Below are 19,931 nucleotides of genomic sequence, written 5' to 3' on the forward strand. Positions count from 1 at the left end.
ACCTGAAAAAAATCCTTATGTATGCATATTATGGTGAGTTTGTCTTAAAGAGCTGCACATATCTCCTGGCTATGCACCCATAAGTGTCAGTTTGCTTCAGAAAACTCCCCTCCCCTCCATTCACACTATTGCTGGCAGTATCTGCTTCACTTTTATTTTCTTCCCATCATGCATTCTAATATACATACTTTTGTCTAATATATTTGATAGTTATCTTGCTGTGCAGAGGTGTGCAAACAATGATAGACTATGTATTGTCGAAGGATGAATGATAGACTAATATATGTATCTGCAAGTATTCACATAAACATTCCTTCTTTTAAATAATTATAGGTGGTTATTTAACATTTTAAAGATAACCATTATCAAGGCCACTTCCTGGCAGGAATAACCCTTTTCACCTTCCACCAACCAGTTAATGCCATCCCCAAATTTTCCTTCAGTTCTAATGTGAAATTATTCATTGGCGCCACCCATACGAAAACAAAAAAACAAACCCAGAACTCGTTTGGATCTTCAGTCAGAATACATCTGAAAAGCTAATTCTTTTAAAAGCAGTTAAAGGGCTCAAGAAGCATTTGGAACATGAATGATCACAAAAGTCAGGATATTGACCAATACACATCAAGCATGTTTTTTTCTTTTTTTTCTATGTAGACAGGGCCCCGGATGAAACCAGAACTCTAGGAGGCATAATTCTATGCCAGATTTATATTTTTTTCTGTTTTTCTCTGAAATTTTCACATCTATATTTCACATGGAGGTCATTGAATTGATGCCAACAAGTCAGAATTAGTGAAGTACTACCCCAACTGAAGTACTATACCAAATGCTGAAGTACTACATCAACAGGAAGACACAGACTTTGCTCACAGCAGTATGCTCTCCAAGAAGAAAGATGTCAGAAGCATCTCCTACAAATGTCCTTGCAGGAATTAAAGAGGGGTGCAAGATGGTGTGGATGAGCTTTGGTACACTTCCTATTAATGTAGTGGAATCAGAACAGATAGTTGGGAATTATTCTTCTGGAGTCAGTAAGCAGTGCTTTAACAGAGCTCAGATTTACTTTTTGAACTAGAGTTCCAAAGATTCCTCAAATGCTACGGCCACAGATATTGCAGCCTTGATATTCTAGGAACTGACATCCAAAAATAGCTTTCCTGTGTTTTACGTGTGTGTGTGGATGTGTGTGTGTTTGTCAGTATGTATGTATATCATCTCTATTATCATTTAAATTATATTTTAGTTGAAGAATGTTCTGTAATTCTGCTAGGAGGTCATAGTAAAAAGTGATTTAGTACATTTGAGCAAAGAAAGTTAGTAGTTTCTTTAAAAAAATAAACAAAACAACCAATGGCTTTTGAACCTGTAATTTTTCGGTGTTGGACCGAACTGCAAAGGAAAGAAGTGCACATTGCGGAGAACTTATTTGCACAACTGTAGCCCTAATGAAAGCATCTATTCTTCTCTTTCCCCATATTTTAATCCTTGCACAGTGAGAAACCCCTTATTATAACTATGTAAGATGACAACTTCCCCAATATGTCATATTGGCAAAAACAAACATTAGAAAGAATTTTTAAACATTGCAATAATGGCTATTATCCTAGGCAGACATTAGAGCTGATGGCTATCACACAGCTGGCATTCTTCTTATCCCTCTTTTCTGTGAAATGGCTACAGGCAAAAGTAAAATAAAAAAAAAAGAGTGCAAGGGAGAGAGAAACTGCACACCTACAATTGCATACAAATAACCTTTTACTCAGTGCTATACAACTGAAAATCCATTGTGATGGTCTTCCATCTAATTGGGAATACTCTTGCCCTTAAGTTTGCTTACCTCCCCTTATACACTATCTATATTTTTGTGCTTACCTTCCACGTGATGGAGGGGCAGGCTGCGAAGGTGAAGGTAACTTTCTCTGTCACTACGTTGAACGTGACACGAAACATGATGGCTCATATCGATGCGAACCCAAGGCCCGGTTAGAAAGGAAAGGATTGGGGCTCACTCCGCACTCGAGTCACATTGCTCTTACGCATCAGCAACCCACCAAACCTTTCTACCCAGGCCAAAGTCCCCTGAATGTGGCAAAGGCCATGCTTTCCCCGTGGCCTTTCTTCGTGAGTGTGTATATGTGAGCAAGAGAGAGAGAGAGAGAACTAATCAGCTTAGCTGGTTTTACCAGTCTGAGTTGAGACTAACAGGTTATCCAAACAGTTTGCATGGGGGAAGGGAGCTGAGATCCGAGTAAACAAATCAAATTGGCGCATTTATTAAAGCAGAGGAAACAGACCTCCTTTGAGAATTGCTCCTTTGTCTCTCCTCTCATCGTTGAGACAGAGCCATGACATGCATTGTACGTTTAGACGTGCTCCACGGGAAGCTGGGCTTCTATGTGTCTGTCTTAACTTTGAACTGCTGTTCAGCGCTACCAAGGGCTGACCTTTCCTAAGAGGTCCTGGCTGTTGCACAAATAAATCTCGGCCATCCACAGAGAATGATAATTCCATTCTCCTTGCAACAATAGTAGCGCTGCCATATGATTACCTTTGTTCGGGGTTATTCAGCATTATTTACAGTTGGCTTAAATGTACATGTACGCTCCTTTCAAGGATTGATTCCTCTTCAAATATCTTTAGAAAACCATCCTTTAGAAAACATGTTGGTATATAAAAATCTTATTATAATATACACACCACATCAAAGTGTTATGCACCAACTAGATAATCTAATAAGGCTTTGAAAAAAGTTTAATATATTCTGCTGTGGATCACTAAGCTGGTTTTTCTGTCCTTTGTAAACCAACACATTTACATTCACTGGAAATGTGGGTAATCATAAAGTCCTGGAAATGTGGGTAATCATAAAGTCCTGGAAATCCTTCACTGCCCTGCATCCTTTTTGGGTTGGAAAGGAATGCAGACATTAGAATAATATAACTTTAACATAATTCACTGGCTGTCTTTGAATGCAGTGATGAAGAAGAACTGCTGACAATTCCTCCAGTAGAAATGGCTAAACAAGGAAAAGGGCTAAAGTAGACTCATTAAAGTAACAGGATTTACTGACATATTGACTCACCATTCAGCAATGGATTCACTGGGTCCACTCTTGTTGAAATGAACCAATAGGATTAAGGCTAAAGCTTCCCATTTCAACCAAGGCCAGCCTCCCACCTTGGAGTAGTTATGTTATGTTTTAACAGTTTGTATAATTGAGGCATTGAATGCTTGCCTAAATATATGATGTACACTGCTCTGAGTCCCCTGCAGGGTGAGAAGAGTGGAATATAAATGAAGTAAAATAAATAAATAAATGAATAAACAGTGTGATGGTCAGTTCTGAAGTGTAAGTGATGATCTTGACAGTCCTCATAGCTGTCTGATCATAATATGGTCCATTGATCCAAATAATTGGCCATTTTCATCAGTAACAAGAAAAATAATAGATATTGAGAACACATTGGAAATGGAATGGGCAAAGGTGTCTGCCTTGGCAAAATATAGAAAAATGGCAAAAATCACATATTGCTTTGAACAAAAGAAGCTTAGATCAGGCCAGATCTACATCTGTCTGCTTTGGTTAGCATGGCACTTTACTATGACCATCTGTTTCTTGATTTTTTTAAAAACTGAACACACACCTTTCAACTGTCCTGATATGACAGGGACTGTCCTATTTAATTCTCTGTTGCCCTCCTTTTTCAGTTGCTTTTAAAATGTCCCAGTTTCTTTCCTTCTCTCACTTTGCCCTCATTTTGTTCCAACTGCTGCAGAAGTAGTTTGTCCTCAGGTAATTCAGGACAGGAAGAGGCAGCGTCTTTATCCTTCCCAGTAGGCCTAGGCAAAAGTAAACTGCAATAGCCTCTCCTAGATTCATTTTTCTTCCTCACAATAATTTTTGACACTGGGTTGCTGTGAGTTTTCCAGGCTGAATGGCCATGTTCTGGAAGCATTCTCTGCTGAGGTTTATATACCTCACTTGCCTAGTTTCCAACAGACCTCTCAAACTCTGAGGATGTCTGCCATAGATGTGGGTGAAATGTCAGGAGAGAATGCTTCCAGAACATGGCCATTCAGCCTGGAAATTCACAGCAACCCAGTGATTCTGGCCATGAAAGCCTTTGACACCAAATTTTTGCCACCTTGATCAACTTTGATGTTGCTTGATTGCACATGCTCCAGTTTTCATCTCTAAAATGTTGGACAGTATGTGGACACATACAAACCATGAGGTCTATTCCTGAACTTTCCTGATGCCCTGAAATAGTGGGCCCTTCCCAAATTTTGAATCAGTCAGGCCAATCTTCAGCCCATTAGTATCTCCATAATAACTATCCAAAAATATTTACACATACAAGCTACATCTGATTATGATGAGAGCTGTTATTGAGCTCATCTGGTATCATAAAATAATGGAACTTGTCATTTTATGCATCTGGAAGGCATCATTTAATGCATCTGAAGAAGGCTAATATATGGGAAGACAAGCCTTAGCTCACTGAGAGCACCAATGATCCTATTACCATTGCCCCCGCCCCTTTATCCCCTTCATTCTCTGGTGACCTCCACCCACCTTCCAACCTTATCCCTTCTGAAAATGGTAGAAGAAGACTTGCCTAACATTTTTCTACTTCTAGCCATTTTCAGCCTTGCAGGGACCACCTGTCCAATGTCCAATTCTAGTTTACAGGTGAATTTTGCTTGCTGACTTTTCCAATAAGCAAGATAGAAAAGAGGAGCTGAACAATGTGGGACTTTCCATTCATAGCTGAAACTGCCTTACTGGATATCCTTTATGCATCTGTAGAGATTTAGCAACTGCTTTGTCACTATATGATTAGAAATGGCTCCCAATGGCTCCCTCAAGCATTTTAATCTTTGAGAAATCAATTTGGATTAGCACAGAAAAGAAGAATGGGGTTGCCAAGTGGGGAAACCTACTAACCTGTTATCAAAGCAGACATATATTAGCAAGCTAGGCAGTCGCTTTTCAAGGCTGCAGTCCAATACTCACCTAAGCAAGTCCCCCTGAACTTATGGTGAAAGTTATTTGTGAGTGGATGTATCAAAGAATGCACTCTTAATGCTATAATGTGGAAAGATCTTCTACAAAATAAATTTCTTCAATATCTTTGCTTTTCCATTTCCCTTTCAAACTCATAAACAGACCAGCCACTCATCTTTACTGCAGAATTACAGCAGTTTGACAGGACATACGAGGGGAGTTCATTAAAGATTTCCCCTAACTCACTTCTATTTATCATAGGATGCTGAAACTGCACATGTGTAATGATATAAGTCTCTATAGATTACATGCCAGTTTACAACTCAGAATTGATAATGGTCTTGATTTCACAGGTGCTGAAGTGGTGTGAGGTTTGGTAATGACCCAGTGAATACAGAGCAGTCATCATGTTCCTTTACTTGAAAGACCACACACCAAAGGAGACATTTGATGAGATGAAAGAGGTTTATGGTGATGATTCCCCATCATAGAACTTGCATCATCAATTCAAATGTGGTCGGACTTCAGTGGAAATAGCTCCAATTCCAAGGCGACCGCACTCTGCTATTGATGAACACACCATCCAGCAAGTGAAGGTCGGCATTTTGGAAAATCACCATGTAACCATTTTCCACCTAGCTGAAAATGTCAAGATTAGTATGGAGACCATGGAAAAAAAATCATCCAAGACCATCTTCATATGCATAAGGTATCCATTCGCTGGGTCCCCCGGTTGCTCACACCTTTCCAGAAGCAGGAACAAGCCGAATGCTCTCAGGCTCAATTGACGATGTGCTATGGAAACCAGAAGGACTTTTTCAACAGGCTGAGCACACAGGATGAAATCTAGGTCCATCACTATGATTCTGAGACAAAAGTTCAGTTGATGGAAGCATCATGACTCACCGCCTCCAAAGAAGGCACTGCTCAACTCTCGGGAGGCAAAGTCATGCTCACAGTATTTTGGGGCCAGCACAAAGTAGCATTGATGGATTTCCTAGCAAAGGGTACCATGATTACTAGGCCATACTTTGCTTCACTGCTGTGGAAATTGTGGGAGGCCCTCAAAACCAAGAGACGTGGCATGCTCACTAAAGGTGTCAGACTTTTGCAAGACATTGCACCAGTGCACCAGTCACATGTTGCCCCAATGGAAGCATGCTCTTGTGGCTTTGAAATTCTACTGCATCCTCCTTATTCACCTGACCTTGCACCATCTGACTTCCAACTCTTTCCAACAATGAAGTTATTTTTGAAGGGCAAGCATTTTTCAGATTATGAGACTCTAATTTCTGAGGTCATAACATGGCTTTTGGAGGAACCTGTCGATTTCTACAAGTAAGGTGTTTACAGTTGGTTAAAAAGATGGGGAAGTGTGTGACCCTAGGAGGCAGCTATGTAGAGAAGGACTAATAACTGTGCCAAGCTTCATTTTTCTCAGTTCCCAGGAAGTGGGTCAGGGGAAATCTTTAATGAACATCTCTCGTAGCACTAAACTGCAATTTTTATTCTTGCACCAGAGTTCTCTGACAGAGAAGGGTAAACATCTCACAAAACTACAAATACCAAAATTCCATAGCATTGAGCCAGGGCAACTAATATGGTGTCAAAATTCTGCCATGTGAATACAGCCTAAGGTGATGAAGAAAGTAACCCCAGCCTCAGATGCAATAAATGTCTCTCAGCCAAGAATTCACCCACTATATCAGTAAGCATTCCTTGTTTTGATTACCTTGCACTATCGGTATGCTGTAAATTTAAAACTGTTTTGAGAATTAAAGTTAGTCTGAATTATCTGAATTAATATTCTGCCAGGCAGATTCTACTGTAACTTCAAAGCTTGCCAATTGCAAGGCAACAAAAACTGGTCAATTAAAAGTATTGCTTCATCTCATTAGTGTAGTATGTTCATGATCAACAAAGCAATAACTGTATTTCAATCAATTGTGTTATAAGATGAGGCCACTTTGATTTGAAAATAATGTTCTGATTAATTACAATATATTACCCAGTCTGTAGTCTTAATCCCTTGGAAATCAACAGATGTACGAACACTAATTTAGCTGGATAAAAGCATGTGCCATCAGTTACCAAGTACTTGGATCATTATCGTCCTAGCTGCTAAAATAGATTGCTAGTATGGAGTGGAGTCTTTAAAACAAGAACTAGTGACCTATCATTACAATTCATAAATGTTCCATTCTTAGCATCTTTCTAGGGACATATGCGAGCATAATTCCACCTTTTGCTTATGTATGTATGCATTTGTTGTTGTGGACATTGATGGACTTTTTCTCTCTCTGCAATGATCAGAACCTCCAGGACTCACACCAACCTGCAGTGTTGCAACAATTGAGCTAGAGCAGAAAATACATACCAAGTTGAGCACCTTCAATATCACACCTTTCTTCATTAGTACAACTTTTCTGATCACTAATCCGTGTTTCCTTGATCAGTCTTCTGCAACCCTTCATAATCCCACCTTCCTACACTATTTTCAATGTAGTGTGCCCTTTCTACACTGCCATATTATCCAGATTATCAAACCAGATAAACCACTTTATCTGCTTAGAACTGGATTAGATGAGTCTACACTGACATATAATCCAGTTCAAAGCAGATAATCTGAATTTTATATGGCAGTGTAGAAGGGGCATATGGTTTTACCCATCAATATCTAGGGACCGCTTTTGGTCAGCAAGCGAGAGCCTGTGTTCATGCAAATCTCCCTGACAAATCAGCACTCATCTTCCCTGGCTCTTTAAGTGTTAAGGAAAACTAACATTATAATGGTTCTCATTAAAGATATTAAAAGTGTCCCATCTGGAAAAATGTTACATTTCACATTACTTTTAGACTCACAAGAATTACAAATATTCTTTATAGCATTTACTCACGTATTCCTACAAACACCTGCATAAAGTAGGTTGTGGTGAAGTGCATCTACACTGTAAAATCAATGCACTTTAACTTTTAACCAATGCCATGGTTCAATGCCATGGAATCATGTGAGTGGTAGCGCTACAAGGTCTTTAGCTTTCCCTGCCAAAGAGTGCTTCTGTCTTATTCAACTGGGCCAAACTCGGATATAGGTTTCATCTCAATATTCAACATTGAATCATTCTTCAAAAATGAAAATGTTCCCCACCCAAAAGCACACATGGGGCACACTTGTTTCCTCTAACATGTTATCTCTGAAATAACTGCTTCATTCCCCAGTCATGGGCCACTGGGAAATGAAGAGTAGATAGTCAAAAGATGTTGCATTTCTGTTATGCTTCTTCATGTTGACTCCAATTTATGTTGACCCTCGTAGGGTTTCCTTGGCAAGTGTTCAAATAAAGTTTGGTGTTGCCTTCTTCTTAGGAACTCAACATTATCCAGAGGGTTTCTATAACTAAGCAGAGATTCAAACCCTGATCTTCTGAAGTTTTAGGCCCCTTCCACACAGCTGAATAAAATCCCACATTATCTGCTTTGAACGGGGTTATATGGCTGTGTGCATTCAGATAACCTAGTTCAAAGCAGATACTGTGGGATTTTCTGCCTTGATATTCTGGGATATAGGGTTGTGTGGAAGGGTCCTTAGTCCTACATTCAAGTCATTATATCATGCTTGCCTTCTGAAAGTAGGTGGGACATCCTGAAATGTGGACTATCTGGTTTCTGACAGAAAATAAATTTGATACAGCATCCCTCTGGTTTTCAGTTCAGCCACGTAATTGTAATTCATGAAAGAATATGTAATTTAGGATAAATTAGCCAGATTCATCCAAGACACACTTTTTATCCAGCAAATAGATTCCTTCCTAGTGCCTCAGCAGGGAAGCATTTAATGAGTTTCCTAACAGAAGTAAATATGGCAGTTAGGAACAATTCCTCTTAAACGGTTTCCTAATTATCTTTACCTTTCAGACTTACCTGTTCTACTCTCTTGTTGCATGTATTTCTTCCATTCCTTACAGCAGCAAGCTGAGTGCACAAATAAATGTGGGATTCAAATTCAGAGTGACAAAAGTGTGGGTGGGTACATGGAGGTTGTGCCCACCTGACATGCCGAGATGTGACTGAACGGGAAGAGTTGCAGTCTTTGTATCACAACCAATCTACTCTGTACTGCAAAAGTGCATAAGCCAAACCGGCAAGAACACATGCTGTTGCTTTGTTACTCTGCTCAGAGAGAGAAGAGCTCCACTGAAGCTCCATGGTTTGCCCAGAGGCATTATGGGAGCCATTAAAAAGGATCTTCTAAGACTTGCAGGCCTTTGGAAAACAGAGCCTATACCAACATAGCTCCCTAAATTGTGTGTCTTCACACCAAAATCTGAAGTGTGAAATGATAAACTATTGACTATCTTGCAAGCACCCACCAGTATGTTGTAGGTGGTATCATGATAATCACCAAGGAAATCATTTTGGGCCAGAAAGTCCTGAAAGATGAGCAGTGCAGGATGCTCAGCATACAACTGCTACATGGCAGCCTTTCCATTGGAGAAGCTATTTTATACATTTCCCATTCCTCAATTTTGGGAAGGATGTGCAACCCACTTGGTGGGTCCACCTGGTTGTGGATACTTCAGGTGAGACCCCCTCCCCTCAGATAAGTGAGGAAGTGGATTAGCAATAGCAACTGGTTCATGGCCTCAATGAATGCTTCTGCAGGCCACAGCACAGTTAACTTTGCTTCTCACTTACACTCTCTAGCTGAGGAACAAAGTGGAATGGGTGAAAATCAAATTTTGCTTAGGATTCAGCCACGTCCTTGAGTGCTAACTGAACCTGCCTCGTCTCTTCCTCACTTTTCTGATTAGGATGGAAAGAAGACACCAAAGTCAGTGATCTGTCCATTTAAGGCCAGTGTAGCTACAGAGGAGAACATGAGATATTTGCCCCAAATAAGAATTCTACTTACTCAATGAGGAGTGTGTGTGTGTGGCGGCGGGGGGGGGGGGGGGATACTGTAAACAAACCAAGGCATATATCAAGGTGCCACTGACATTTATAATACATAAATAAATATGATACCAACTATCAACTGCTGGTTATTGCATAACATGTAATAATGGTTTTAGCTATCATAATGTTCTTAGTTGTTACTATTTAGTGTTCAGTTTATAATAACTGTATAGGTTATTTAAGAGGTCAGGAGTATTGTGCCCCAAAACTGTCAGTCTGAATTTGGAAGTCCCAGAGTAGTTTGACGTGTTCATTTTCTGTAACTTTTTCAGGCTTGTGATCCCACCAGTTCATTGTCACAGGCAGATGGTATTTGTGGCATAAGATCCAATGGATCATCTGAGCAATAGCGTTGTGCCTCTTCTTGCTGTCTGTCTATGCCAGGAGTCCTCAAACTAAGGCCCGAGGGCCAGATATGGCCCTCCAAGGTCATTTACCCAGCCCTCACTCAGGGTCAACCTAAGTCTCGAAAGCACACAACAACAATCCTATCTCATCAGCCAAAAGCAGCCCCACACTTCCTATTGAAATACTAATAAGTTTATATTTGTTTATATTCTTCATTTTAATTATTGTATTGTTTTAAGTGTTTTTTGTACTACAAATAAGATATGTGCAGTGTGCATACAAAATCATTCTTTTTTTTCCAAATTATAATCCTGCCCTCCAACAGTTTGAGTGACTGTGACCTGGCCCTCTGTCTAAAAAGTTTGAAGTCTTGGAGATCTTCTTGCAGCAGCTGAGGGTGTGATCTATTGTTTAATCTGCTTCCTTGCAGAGTCTACACTTGGAAACTGCCATTGACTTTTCAATTCTGGCTTTGATGACATTGTTTCTAATGGCTTGTTCTTGTGCTGCAAGAATCAGGCCCTTCATCTCCTTTGTCAAAGATAATAATAACAACAACAACAGCAACTTTATTTTTGTACCCCGCCCCCACCTCTCCGGAAGGACTCAGGGCAGCTTACATGGGGGCAAGCCCAAGTTCAATACAGTTAAAATACAAGATCCATTAGTGAGCCACATTCATATTTTTTTCCTTGTCAATTTTGCTCTGTTTTTCCCATAGAGAGGGTTTTTTTGCCCGTTTTCTCTTCTTCTCTGCATTGTATTTTTACGGTATTCACTCTTTGTCTTTTGCACTTTAAGGAGTTTTTTTTACTGTTGGCTTCCATCAATGTTGGTTCTTGGCTGCCTTTCATATAATCCGCCAGTACATGTTTCTTCCCCCTTCTCCTCCCCCCTCCTTCTCCTCCTCTCATTTGTGCATTGTCGAAGGCTTTCATGGCTGGAATCACTAGGTTGCTATGAGTTTTCCGGGCTGTATGGCCATGTTCCAGAAGCATTCTCTCCTGATCTTTCACCCACATCTATGGCAGGCATCCTTATTTGTTGTCTTCTAAATTTTTTGCACAAGAGCATATCTATTTTTTCTACTTAGTATGTACACTACTTTTGGTGGGAAATCCTTACATACATAGAATTCACCCAATTTTGGAGAATTACGGTATACTGTATATAGGAAAAAAATGTCATCTTTACTTGGAATTCTCTGTTCCTCTTACTGTACTGCCTTTGCGTTCCCCCCTCCCTCCACTGCCTTATTTGAATATGAAAGCCAATCAAAGCCCATATGCTAGGGTTTAACAGCTAAATGGAGTGAGAAAAATCTCCAATTAGCTGAAGATGATGTCTTCTCTGCAGATGATATAACATTTCTTTCCTTGAGCCTAAAACTAGCAAAACTAATTCAACAGACACTCCAGATTCCAATTACACTTTAGATGAATATTATCATGAGCAAAAATAATGGGAAAAAACTAATTGAATTGGCAAAATTAAAGGCAAAAAGCAAGAATATGTGCGGCGATGCAATTATTTTTTTTCAAACTGACTAAGCCGATAAATAGTCTAGCTTCATTTATAGAAGAAAAAAATAGCTTCTGTTTGATCCATGATCCTCCATTAAGCATGCAAATAAAATATACAAAAAATCAAGGTCAGGCAAGGCTGATGACAGTCTCAGTCCAGGATAAGGCACATCCCAAGGAAAATCTTTCAGCAGAATTTATTTATTTACTACATTTCTATCCCACCCTTCTCACCCCAAAAAGGGGACTCAGAGCAGACTTACAAAAAGGCAGCAATTTCATGCCATACACATACATACATACATACAATAAATATACTTTAAAACAAAAAATCAACAGCAGTATTAAAATAATTATTAAAATCACCTCATCCAGAGTCAAATCCAAGGCCATTCCATTAGTCATTAGTCATTTCACAATTCCATATACTCATATTGCACTAACTTGTTAGCCAAAGGCTTGGCACCATGACCAGGTTTTTACTTTCTTCCTGAAGGTTAGGAGGAAGGGGGCTGCTCTGATTTCACTGGGGAGGGAGTTCCACAGATGAGGGGCCACCACTGAGAAGGCCCTGTCTCTCTTCCCCACCAATAGTGCTTGTGAAGGTGGTGAGACAGAGAGCAGGGCCTCCTTTGTGATGGATCATAGAGAGTGATATGTTCGGACAGGTAAGCTGGGCCAGAACTGTCCAAACGTATCACCTTCTATGTCCCACCTCGGACCTTAAGATCTTCTGGGGAGGCCCTGCTTTTGGCCCTGCCTTTGTCTCAAACATGTTTGGCAGGGACAAGGGTCAGGGCCTTCTCGGTGGTAGCCGCCTGCCTGTTGAATTTGCTTCCCTGGGAAATTAGGTCATCGTCATCCCTCCTCACCTTTAGAAAGAAAGTAAAAAGGTGTTTGTGGGACCAGGCCTTTGGGCAATTAGGTTAAAGGAGAATTGATAATGTTTGACTATAGCTTGGAAGTGGATTTGGATAAGTTAAGCGGAGTAATCATCAGTATATGGCTAGATAAATAGCCACCAGATTGGCAATAGCTAAATGGATCATAAGTATACTGTTTAATCTCTATTTATTAATGTTCATGTTTTTAATTGTTATATTTGCTATTTTGTATTTTATGATGCGGCATTGAATTATTGCCAATTGGAAGCCACCCTGAGTCCTCCTAGGGGTTGAGAAGGGCGGGGTAAAAGTGTTCTTAATAAATAAATAGGGCTTTACAGCTTGCACTTTGAATTGTGCTTGATAGCAGACTGGCAGCCAGTGGAGCTGACGTTACAGAGGAGATGTGTGCTCCATGTATGCCACTCCAGTTAGAAACCTGGTTGCCATCCATTGGACCATTTGAAGCTTCTGAACAGTCTTTAAAGGCAACCCCACGTAGAGCATGTTGCAGTAATCTATACAGGATGTAACAAGAGCATGGACCCCCATGGTCCCAGAAAACAATGAGAAAGCACAGCCCAAGGCTTCTTGAGACTGAAGTTCATCCTGCTAAAAGGAGATGAGTTGCTATGTCATGTAGAACCACTACCAGCCTGTAGCAAGGTTTGTCAGATAATGCAGCATCGGAGGTAACTCCAAGTAGCTACACCTGTCCATCAAGGTCTGAAGTTCACTTGTGGCCACCTGTTTTCTTGGCCAAGACCCCAGGCTTCATTTCTTATCATAAAGTGCCAAGTTAAAGGGACAACCCTTTGCCTTGTCGCCTAGCAGTGCTTCATTCCTTCAAATGAAAGTATCTCAAAACAAATCCAACAAAACTGAAGAAATAAGATACCAGCCTGTCAAAAAAAATGCAGAAAGCAAACAAAGATCTATAGTGTAGAACAGACATGGGCAAATTTTGGACTTCAACTCTCACAATTCCTAATAGCCTAGCATCTGTTATGATTGTGGGAGTTGGAGTCCAAAATATCTGGAGGGCCAAAGTTTGTCCATGTCTGGTGTAGAAGATGCATCTTCTGTGAAACTATCATTAATTTGAGAGTCTGTTCAACGTTAATGCCATTAATTTAATGAGTCTGAGTTGTAATTATCAAGAGATTCAGGTTTTGAAAAAGCAGATTTGCTGATGATAACAAACAATTCTGTATATTGTCAAAGGCTTTCATGGTCAGAATCACTGGCTTGTTGTGCTTTTTTCTGGGCGGTATGGCCATGTTCCAGAAGCATTCTCTCCTGATGTTTCGTTTGCATCTATGGCAGGCATCCTCAGATGTTGTGAGGTCACAACCTCTGAGGATGCCAGCCATAGATGCAGGTGAAACACACAACTTTTATGCATTGTCCAAAACTTAAGTATCAATGTGTCTGAACTGAAAGGATGTAAAACTTTAGGAAACCCATCCTGCCCTTTCCTATCTCTCATTTTGTTTTGTTTTTGTATTCAATGCTTGGTCACATGTTCACAACAAGCTAAGCCCCTTTGTTCTTTCACACTCTGAGCATTGTGCTGACACATGTCAGGTGTTTTGTCTGCAAATATTTAATCAGGCTTTAATTCAGCTTTCCCATCTCCATGCGTCTGTTTACTGAACCATCTGCCTGCATGTCTATAGGAAGAGATTCTGTGGTGTGCCAATTATCAGAGTTAACAAAGACAGGTTGCTTTTGGAAAATGTTACTCATTACATTCTATCTTGCAAATTAACTGCATAGCTAATAAAATTAAAATAGTCAGAAATGGTCAGATACTTTGTGAATCATCATCGGATGTATGGCAAGGATGAAAAAAGTTAACAAGCAACAGAAAGCAAACAGAACTAATCAACTCAAGTTTTACTTTAGTGTTCTCCCACATGGGAAATAGTGTTTATAACCAAGAAAAATAGTGTAGATGCACTGGGGATGCATCTACAATATAGAGTTAGTTATAAAGAAATCCAAAACTTGGACTGCAAATTGACTATAGAGATGCACAGGAGAAACTAGAGATTCCTAAAGTAACCATATTAATCAAATCTGTGAATCATCAAATCTGCAAAAGTTATATCCCATAGGAAACATATGACCCTCCAAAAGTTGGTGAACTGGAACTCCCACCATCCCTGACCTTTGGATATGGAGTAGGAGACTGAATGCAACTTCAGCTAACATTGGGGGCGGGGGCGGGGGCGGGGGCAACATATTCCCCATCCCTAATGATCATTAACATAAAAAATAAGGCAGTTTCCAGACCATCATTTTCCACACTGAAGCTGCTGCACTGTTTTATGCACTATAGATAATGTTGTTCTAAAATTGGGATTTCAACAGGAAATTGTTAACAGAACCAGGAGGTAATTGTGGAAGCTACTTTGACATTCCTGGTAAATTGCAGGTGAATGCCCCACCACTGCTGCTAAATTAGTAGATACTTTTAAGAAAGATATTTTGGCTGAAGGGTCTTTATGCTATCCCCCCCAACCACCATCTGGAGGTTGTTGATGCCTCCCATGTTAGTAGAATGATGAACCCACTCTAGGGTTTAGCCCAGTGTTGAAGGAGCTACCCAAAGTGTTAAGCACAGCAAGGTTCAGCACCTTGGATAGATCATTTAATTTCTGTCTAAAATCCAGAGTAGATTCACCATCTCATTAGCATGGAAGAAGCAAGGTATACCCTGCTCCACAGGCACAAATACAAATACCAAGCTAAGTTTCTGAACTTGCTGACTGAAAGATCAGCAATTCGAATCCAGGGAGCAAGCTGATTTCCTGCCGTGAGCCCCAGCTTTTGCTAAACTAGCAGTTCGAAAACATACAAATGTGAGTAGATCAATAGATGGGAAGGTAATGGTGCTCCATGTATTTATTTATTTATTTATTTTCTGCGCTTATATGCCGCAATTCTCAGCCCCCAAGGCATGCTGACCACATGACCTTCGAGGCGTCTATGGACAACATCAGCTTTTCTGCTGAGAAATGGAGGTGAGCACCCCCCCCCCACCCAGAGTCAGGCATGGCTGGACTTAATGTCAAGGGAAACCTTTACTTTTACTTTTTTTTTGTTTTTATGTTTTCATGGGTAATTCAGGAACATATTTCTCACAGACACAGGGGCTGTACTGTACATAACAGACAAATTGTCCTTTGAGATCTGTCCACAGTTCTCTGCATTTAAGATATATTCATATCTAAGACAATTATTCACAACTAAAGCATATAAGGTGGATATTTTTTGGTCAACATAATATTTGTTCTATTAAGTAGAAAACTAAAAAGCAAACAATAACCCTTGTTGACTCTACAATTAACAATTGTCATTGTTCCAGGAGTGGGGTGAGGGAAACCTGTCAGAGAGCCAGAAATTAGTAATTAGCACTGAAAGAAAGTTTTTAAGAGACTAACAAAGGTCTTGTGTCACAATGAAGCTCCAGGCCATGGAGCAGCAGAAAGTGACGTTAAAGATACCAAACAAAACCCTACATATTAATAGTCATCTATCTGAAAGAGCCATTTATGCACATTTATTTTTGTTGGAAACCAGGCTTGATGCCAGCAGCAAGTGATGAACCTTCATAAAAACCATCAAAATTAAAACCAAGTTAGTGAAACATGCTTTCCAATATTGTGGATGATATTGTTATTATTATTATTATTATTATTATTATTATTATAAAACAATTGGACGTTTTTTACCTGGAAGTAGATTCCAACAATCTGAGATTGTTATTCCAGCAATTAGTTAGACAAATATTTGGGAATAGTTGGCAACTTTGCTAAACATCCCCTATCATAATCATCATCATCATCAATTTATTATTTCACGTCAAAAGCATTGCATAAATAAGTATAACTGATAAAAATAGAAGGAGCGCAAGCGGCTAAATAATTTCTGACCAAAAACAGGCAACAGCAACTGCATTGTCTGTAGCCTTAAACAATTCTTCCTCTGTGCATGAGGCAGGGCATTGTGGGCAAGCATACAGAAGTGAACTTGTTTGTTCTGCTCCACAGTCTGACAAGGTGGAGGATTCTTCTAGCTAGTGCCATTTTGCCAGATTGTCTTTTGATCTTCCAATACCACTTCTGAGCCTATTGAGGGACTTCCAAGTTACCCATTCTTGGTTTGCCCCTGGAGAAAGACCCTCGTGGGGTGCCATCCAATTGGAATAGCCTGGTTTAGCTGCCCAGAGGGATACTCTTGCTGTTGCTGGGGAAAACATTAAGAGGAGTGGTGGTTCTCATGAAGCTTTTCCTTGATTTGAGTCTACTGGGCGTAGGCTGATAGCCATGTAGTGGGTGGCTTTCACAGCATTGCTTTTAAACATGTATTTATTTATATAGCTTCATCAGTATATATGGTATTTTACAAGAAAGAGATCAATCAACCCATATTAGTAAACTCAAAATCAAAGCAAAACAAAAATGGAATGGAAACAAAAGGAAAAGCTTGCAAATTTAGAAAAATACTGGTTTGATAAACCATGGAATCAATTATCATTGTGCTCATGGCTTTATCTATTAATTTCTTCTTTACTCCTGTCTTTGTTTGAGCTGGTAAACAAACCTGTATACCAATCTTTGAAGGTTGTAGATGAGTCACCAGCTGAGCTCACACTTCCAGAATCATATTTCTAGAAGGATGAGCATATAAGAAGCAACTGAAAGTGCTGATGGAGAACAATGGCAAAAAGAGCTCATGAGGGAACAAAATGTTTCTGGAACCCCCCAAAAGTGCAATATCCAAGAGCATCACAAAACAAAATGCACATGTATAATTGCAAAGACTCCTGGTCTTCCAAACTTCCCTCAGAGGAGCAGCACACCTGAGAAACTTCAGAATAACTACTGTAGGCAGAGATGGAGGGTGTTAGTACCGGATTCATAAGCAAAGAGGGACCTATTATTACAGGGTCAGGAACAGATGGGAATTCCAGACAACAAAAACCAATACACCTGTTCTCATGAGACTTCCCTCCAGCATTTGTACACATAGCTATAAGCAGAGTTTTGGGTTTCTTGATGGAACAAAACATTTACTTACACATGTAGGAAATCTATTAAACAGACCTTCTAAAAGTATTAATACTAAACACTAAAGATTTGGTGGATGGAGGAAACAGTAATTGTGCAGCACTGTGAGAAAAAAATGAATATAACAAAAGTACTGCAAACTGTCTTTCACAATCTTAAAACTTTGAATCTAAATCCTTTTGGCATTCTTCCGAAACACATGAATGCACATGAACAGACGCACACACAAAACAATATTAGAATTCTTCACTCCAGCATATAACTTTGTCCAAACTTGTTTTGTTTCCCTGAGAATCAATGGAGCATTTTCTCCTATGCTTGCGGAAATGTCTTACCTGCTGTCCACTGATTCCTGCAATATGTTTTATCGGTTCCCACCACAGAATTACTTCAAACTGTTTTTCCTTTTGCAGGGAGAGAAGGCCACCGCTTCCTAATGAGCTTGTAATATGAAAAGCACGGAGGAGCAGGTGTTTGGGGCTGGCTGGCCTGGGGATATGGTAATTAAACACCCTTTGGCAGCCTCACCCTCTGCTCGCCACACAAACAGCCCCTGTGGGGTACAAGTAGATTAAAAGCCTTCGCCAGGTCATTTGGTAGACAAATGATGATTATGTCTTTCCTCTACAAATTACCAATTTTCTTTATTCAATTTACATCTTGTTGTTGCAGATTATCCTCTTCCTTCACACAACTGGTCACCCATGCCATACAGCATTTAAGAAGAGTAATGTATTCCACTCAACCTTAAAAACAAACAGCCATGTGCAATAGGTATATAGCGTGGGATATGATGAGCAGAATTTGGATTTGAAAAAGTAAAAACCTGGCATTTTGAGCAAGCTTTCAGAAATGCAGCCTAACCAGATAAACTCAGTATGATGAAATAATGAACACGGAACGGCTTAAACGATGCAAATGGATAAGGAGTTGAACTGGAAGATACTGATTATTATAGTTTTTAATTGGTTTTATATCGGTTGTCGTAGGTTTTTCGGGCTGTATGGTCATGTTCTAGAAGCATTCTCTCCTGACATTTCACCTGCATCTAGAGGTCCTCACTACCTCTGAGGATGCTTGCCATAGATGCAGGCAAAAAGTCAGGAGAGAATGCTTCTAGAACATGGCTATACAGCTCTGAAAAACCTACAACAACCGATAGCCATCATTTGCTTTAAAAATAATAATTTTAGATTGGAGAAAAGAAGACTGAGTGGTGCCATGTTAGCTTTTTAAAAATATTTCCAAAAATTGCCATGTCGACAATGGAGCCAGCTTATTTTTTGCTGTTTCTGGAGACAATAACATGAAATAATGGACTCAAATTACAACAAAAAAGTTGTGAGGCTTTTAAAACTGTAATTGCTGTTTGACAGTACAACAGGCTGCCTAAATATTGTGAACTCTCTATCATTGGATGTCTTTATGTAGAGTTAATGTGGGCATCTTTTATGAGTGGGAGATGGGAAACTGCCAATGAACCGTCTTCTTTGAGCAAGAAGGAACAAACAAAACTGGCTCTGGGTATTCTTTGCCTATGAGATTCATGGAGTTAATGTGAAGGCATATACATACGTTATTTTGCATAGTTGAACTACATGGGCCTTGTGGTCCTTTCAGTCCACAAGGCCCAGTGTTTCTCAGCCTTCCTAATGCTGTGATCCCTTAATACAGTTCTTCATGTTGTGGTGACCCCCAACCATAAAATTGTTTCCCTTGCTACTTCATAACTATAATTTTGCTACTCTTGTGAATCTGATATGCAGGATGTATTTTCATTCACGGGACCAAATTTGGCACAAAATACCCCTTACACCCAAATTTGAATACTGGTGGAGTTGGGAGAGGGGTTGATTTTGTCATTTGGGAGTTGTAGTTGCTGGGATTTATAGTTTACTTACAGTCAAAGAGCATTCTGAACTCCAGCAATGATGGAATTGAACCAAACTTGGCACGCAGAACTCCGATGACCAACAGAAAATATTTGAAGGATTTGGTGGGCACACACTCTCTCTTGCCCGCACATGTGCGTCACGCAGCCATGCACTGAGCATGCCTACTCTCCCATCCCTGGCTTGGAGTCTCAGAAATAGCCCTCCCCTTGGCCGAGAGGCTGGCTGAGAGGCCAGTC

General features: G+C 40.0%; 1 protein-coding gene across 3 annotated transcripts in view; it reads right to left on the minus strand.

The window, feature by feature from the left end:
* Window positions 1-18,292, minus strand: part of SPATA13 (spermatogenesis associated 13) — a 237,369-nt gene extending 219,077 nt beyond the window's left edge. The window contains exon 1 of one of the 3 annotated variants that reach the window (XM_060770924.2): window positions 18,136-18,292. Coding sequence is in view for 2 of the 3 variants with exons in the window: in XM_060770920.2 (XP_060626903.2) it covers window positions 1,876-1,953 (78 nt within the window). In the remaining variant the exon portion in view is untranslated. Of the gene's footprint in view, window positions 1-1,875; window positions 2,179-18,135 lie in introns of those variants that run through there. The other 2 variants (XM_060770920.2, XM_060770923.2) reach the window with 2 other exon arrangements.
* Window positions 18,293-19,931: the final 1,639 nt, after the last annotated feature.

This window comes from Anolis sagrei, chromosome 3 (assembly GCF_037176765.1).
Source record: "Anolis sagrei isolate rAnoSag1 chromosome 3, rAnoSag1.mat, whole genome shotgun sequence".
NCBI lineage: Eukaryota > Metazoa > Chordata > Lepidosauria > Squamata > Dactyloidae > Anolis > Anolis sagrei.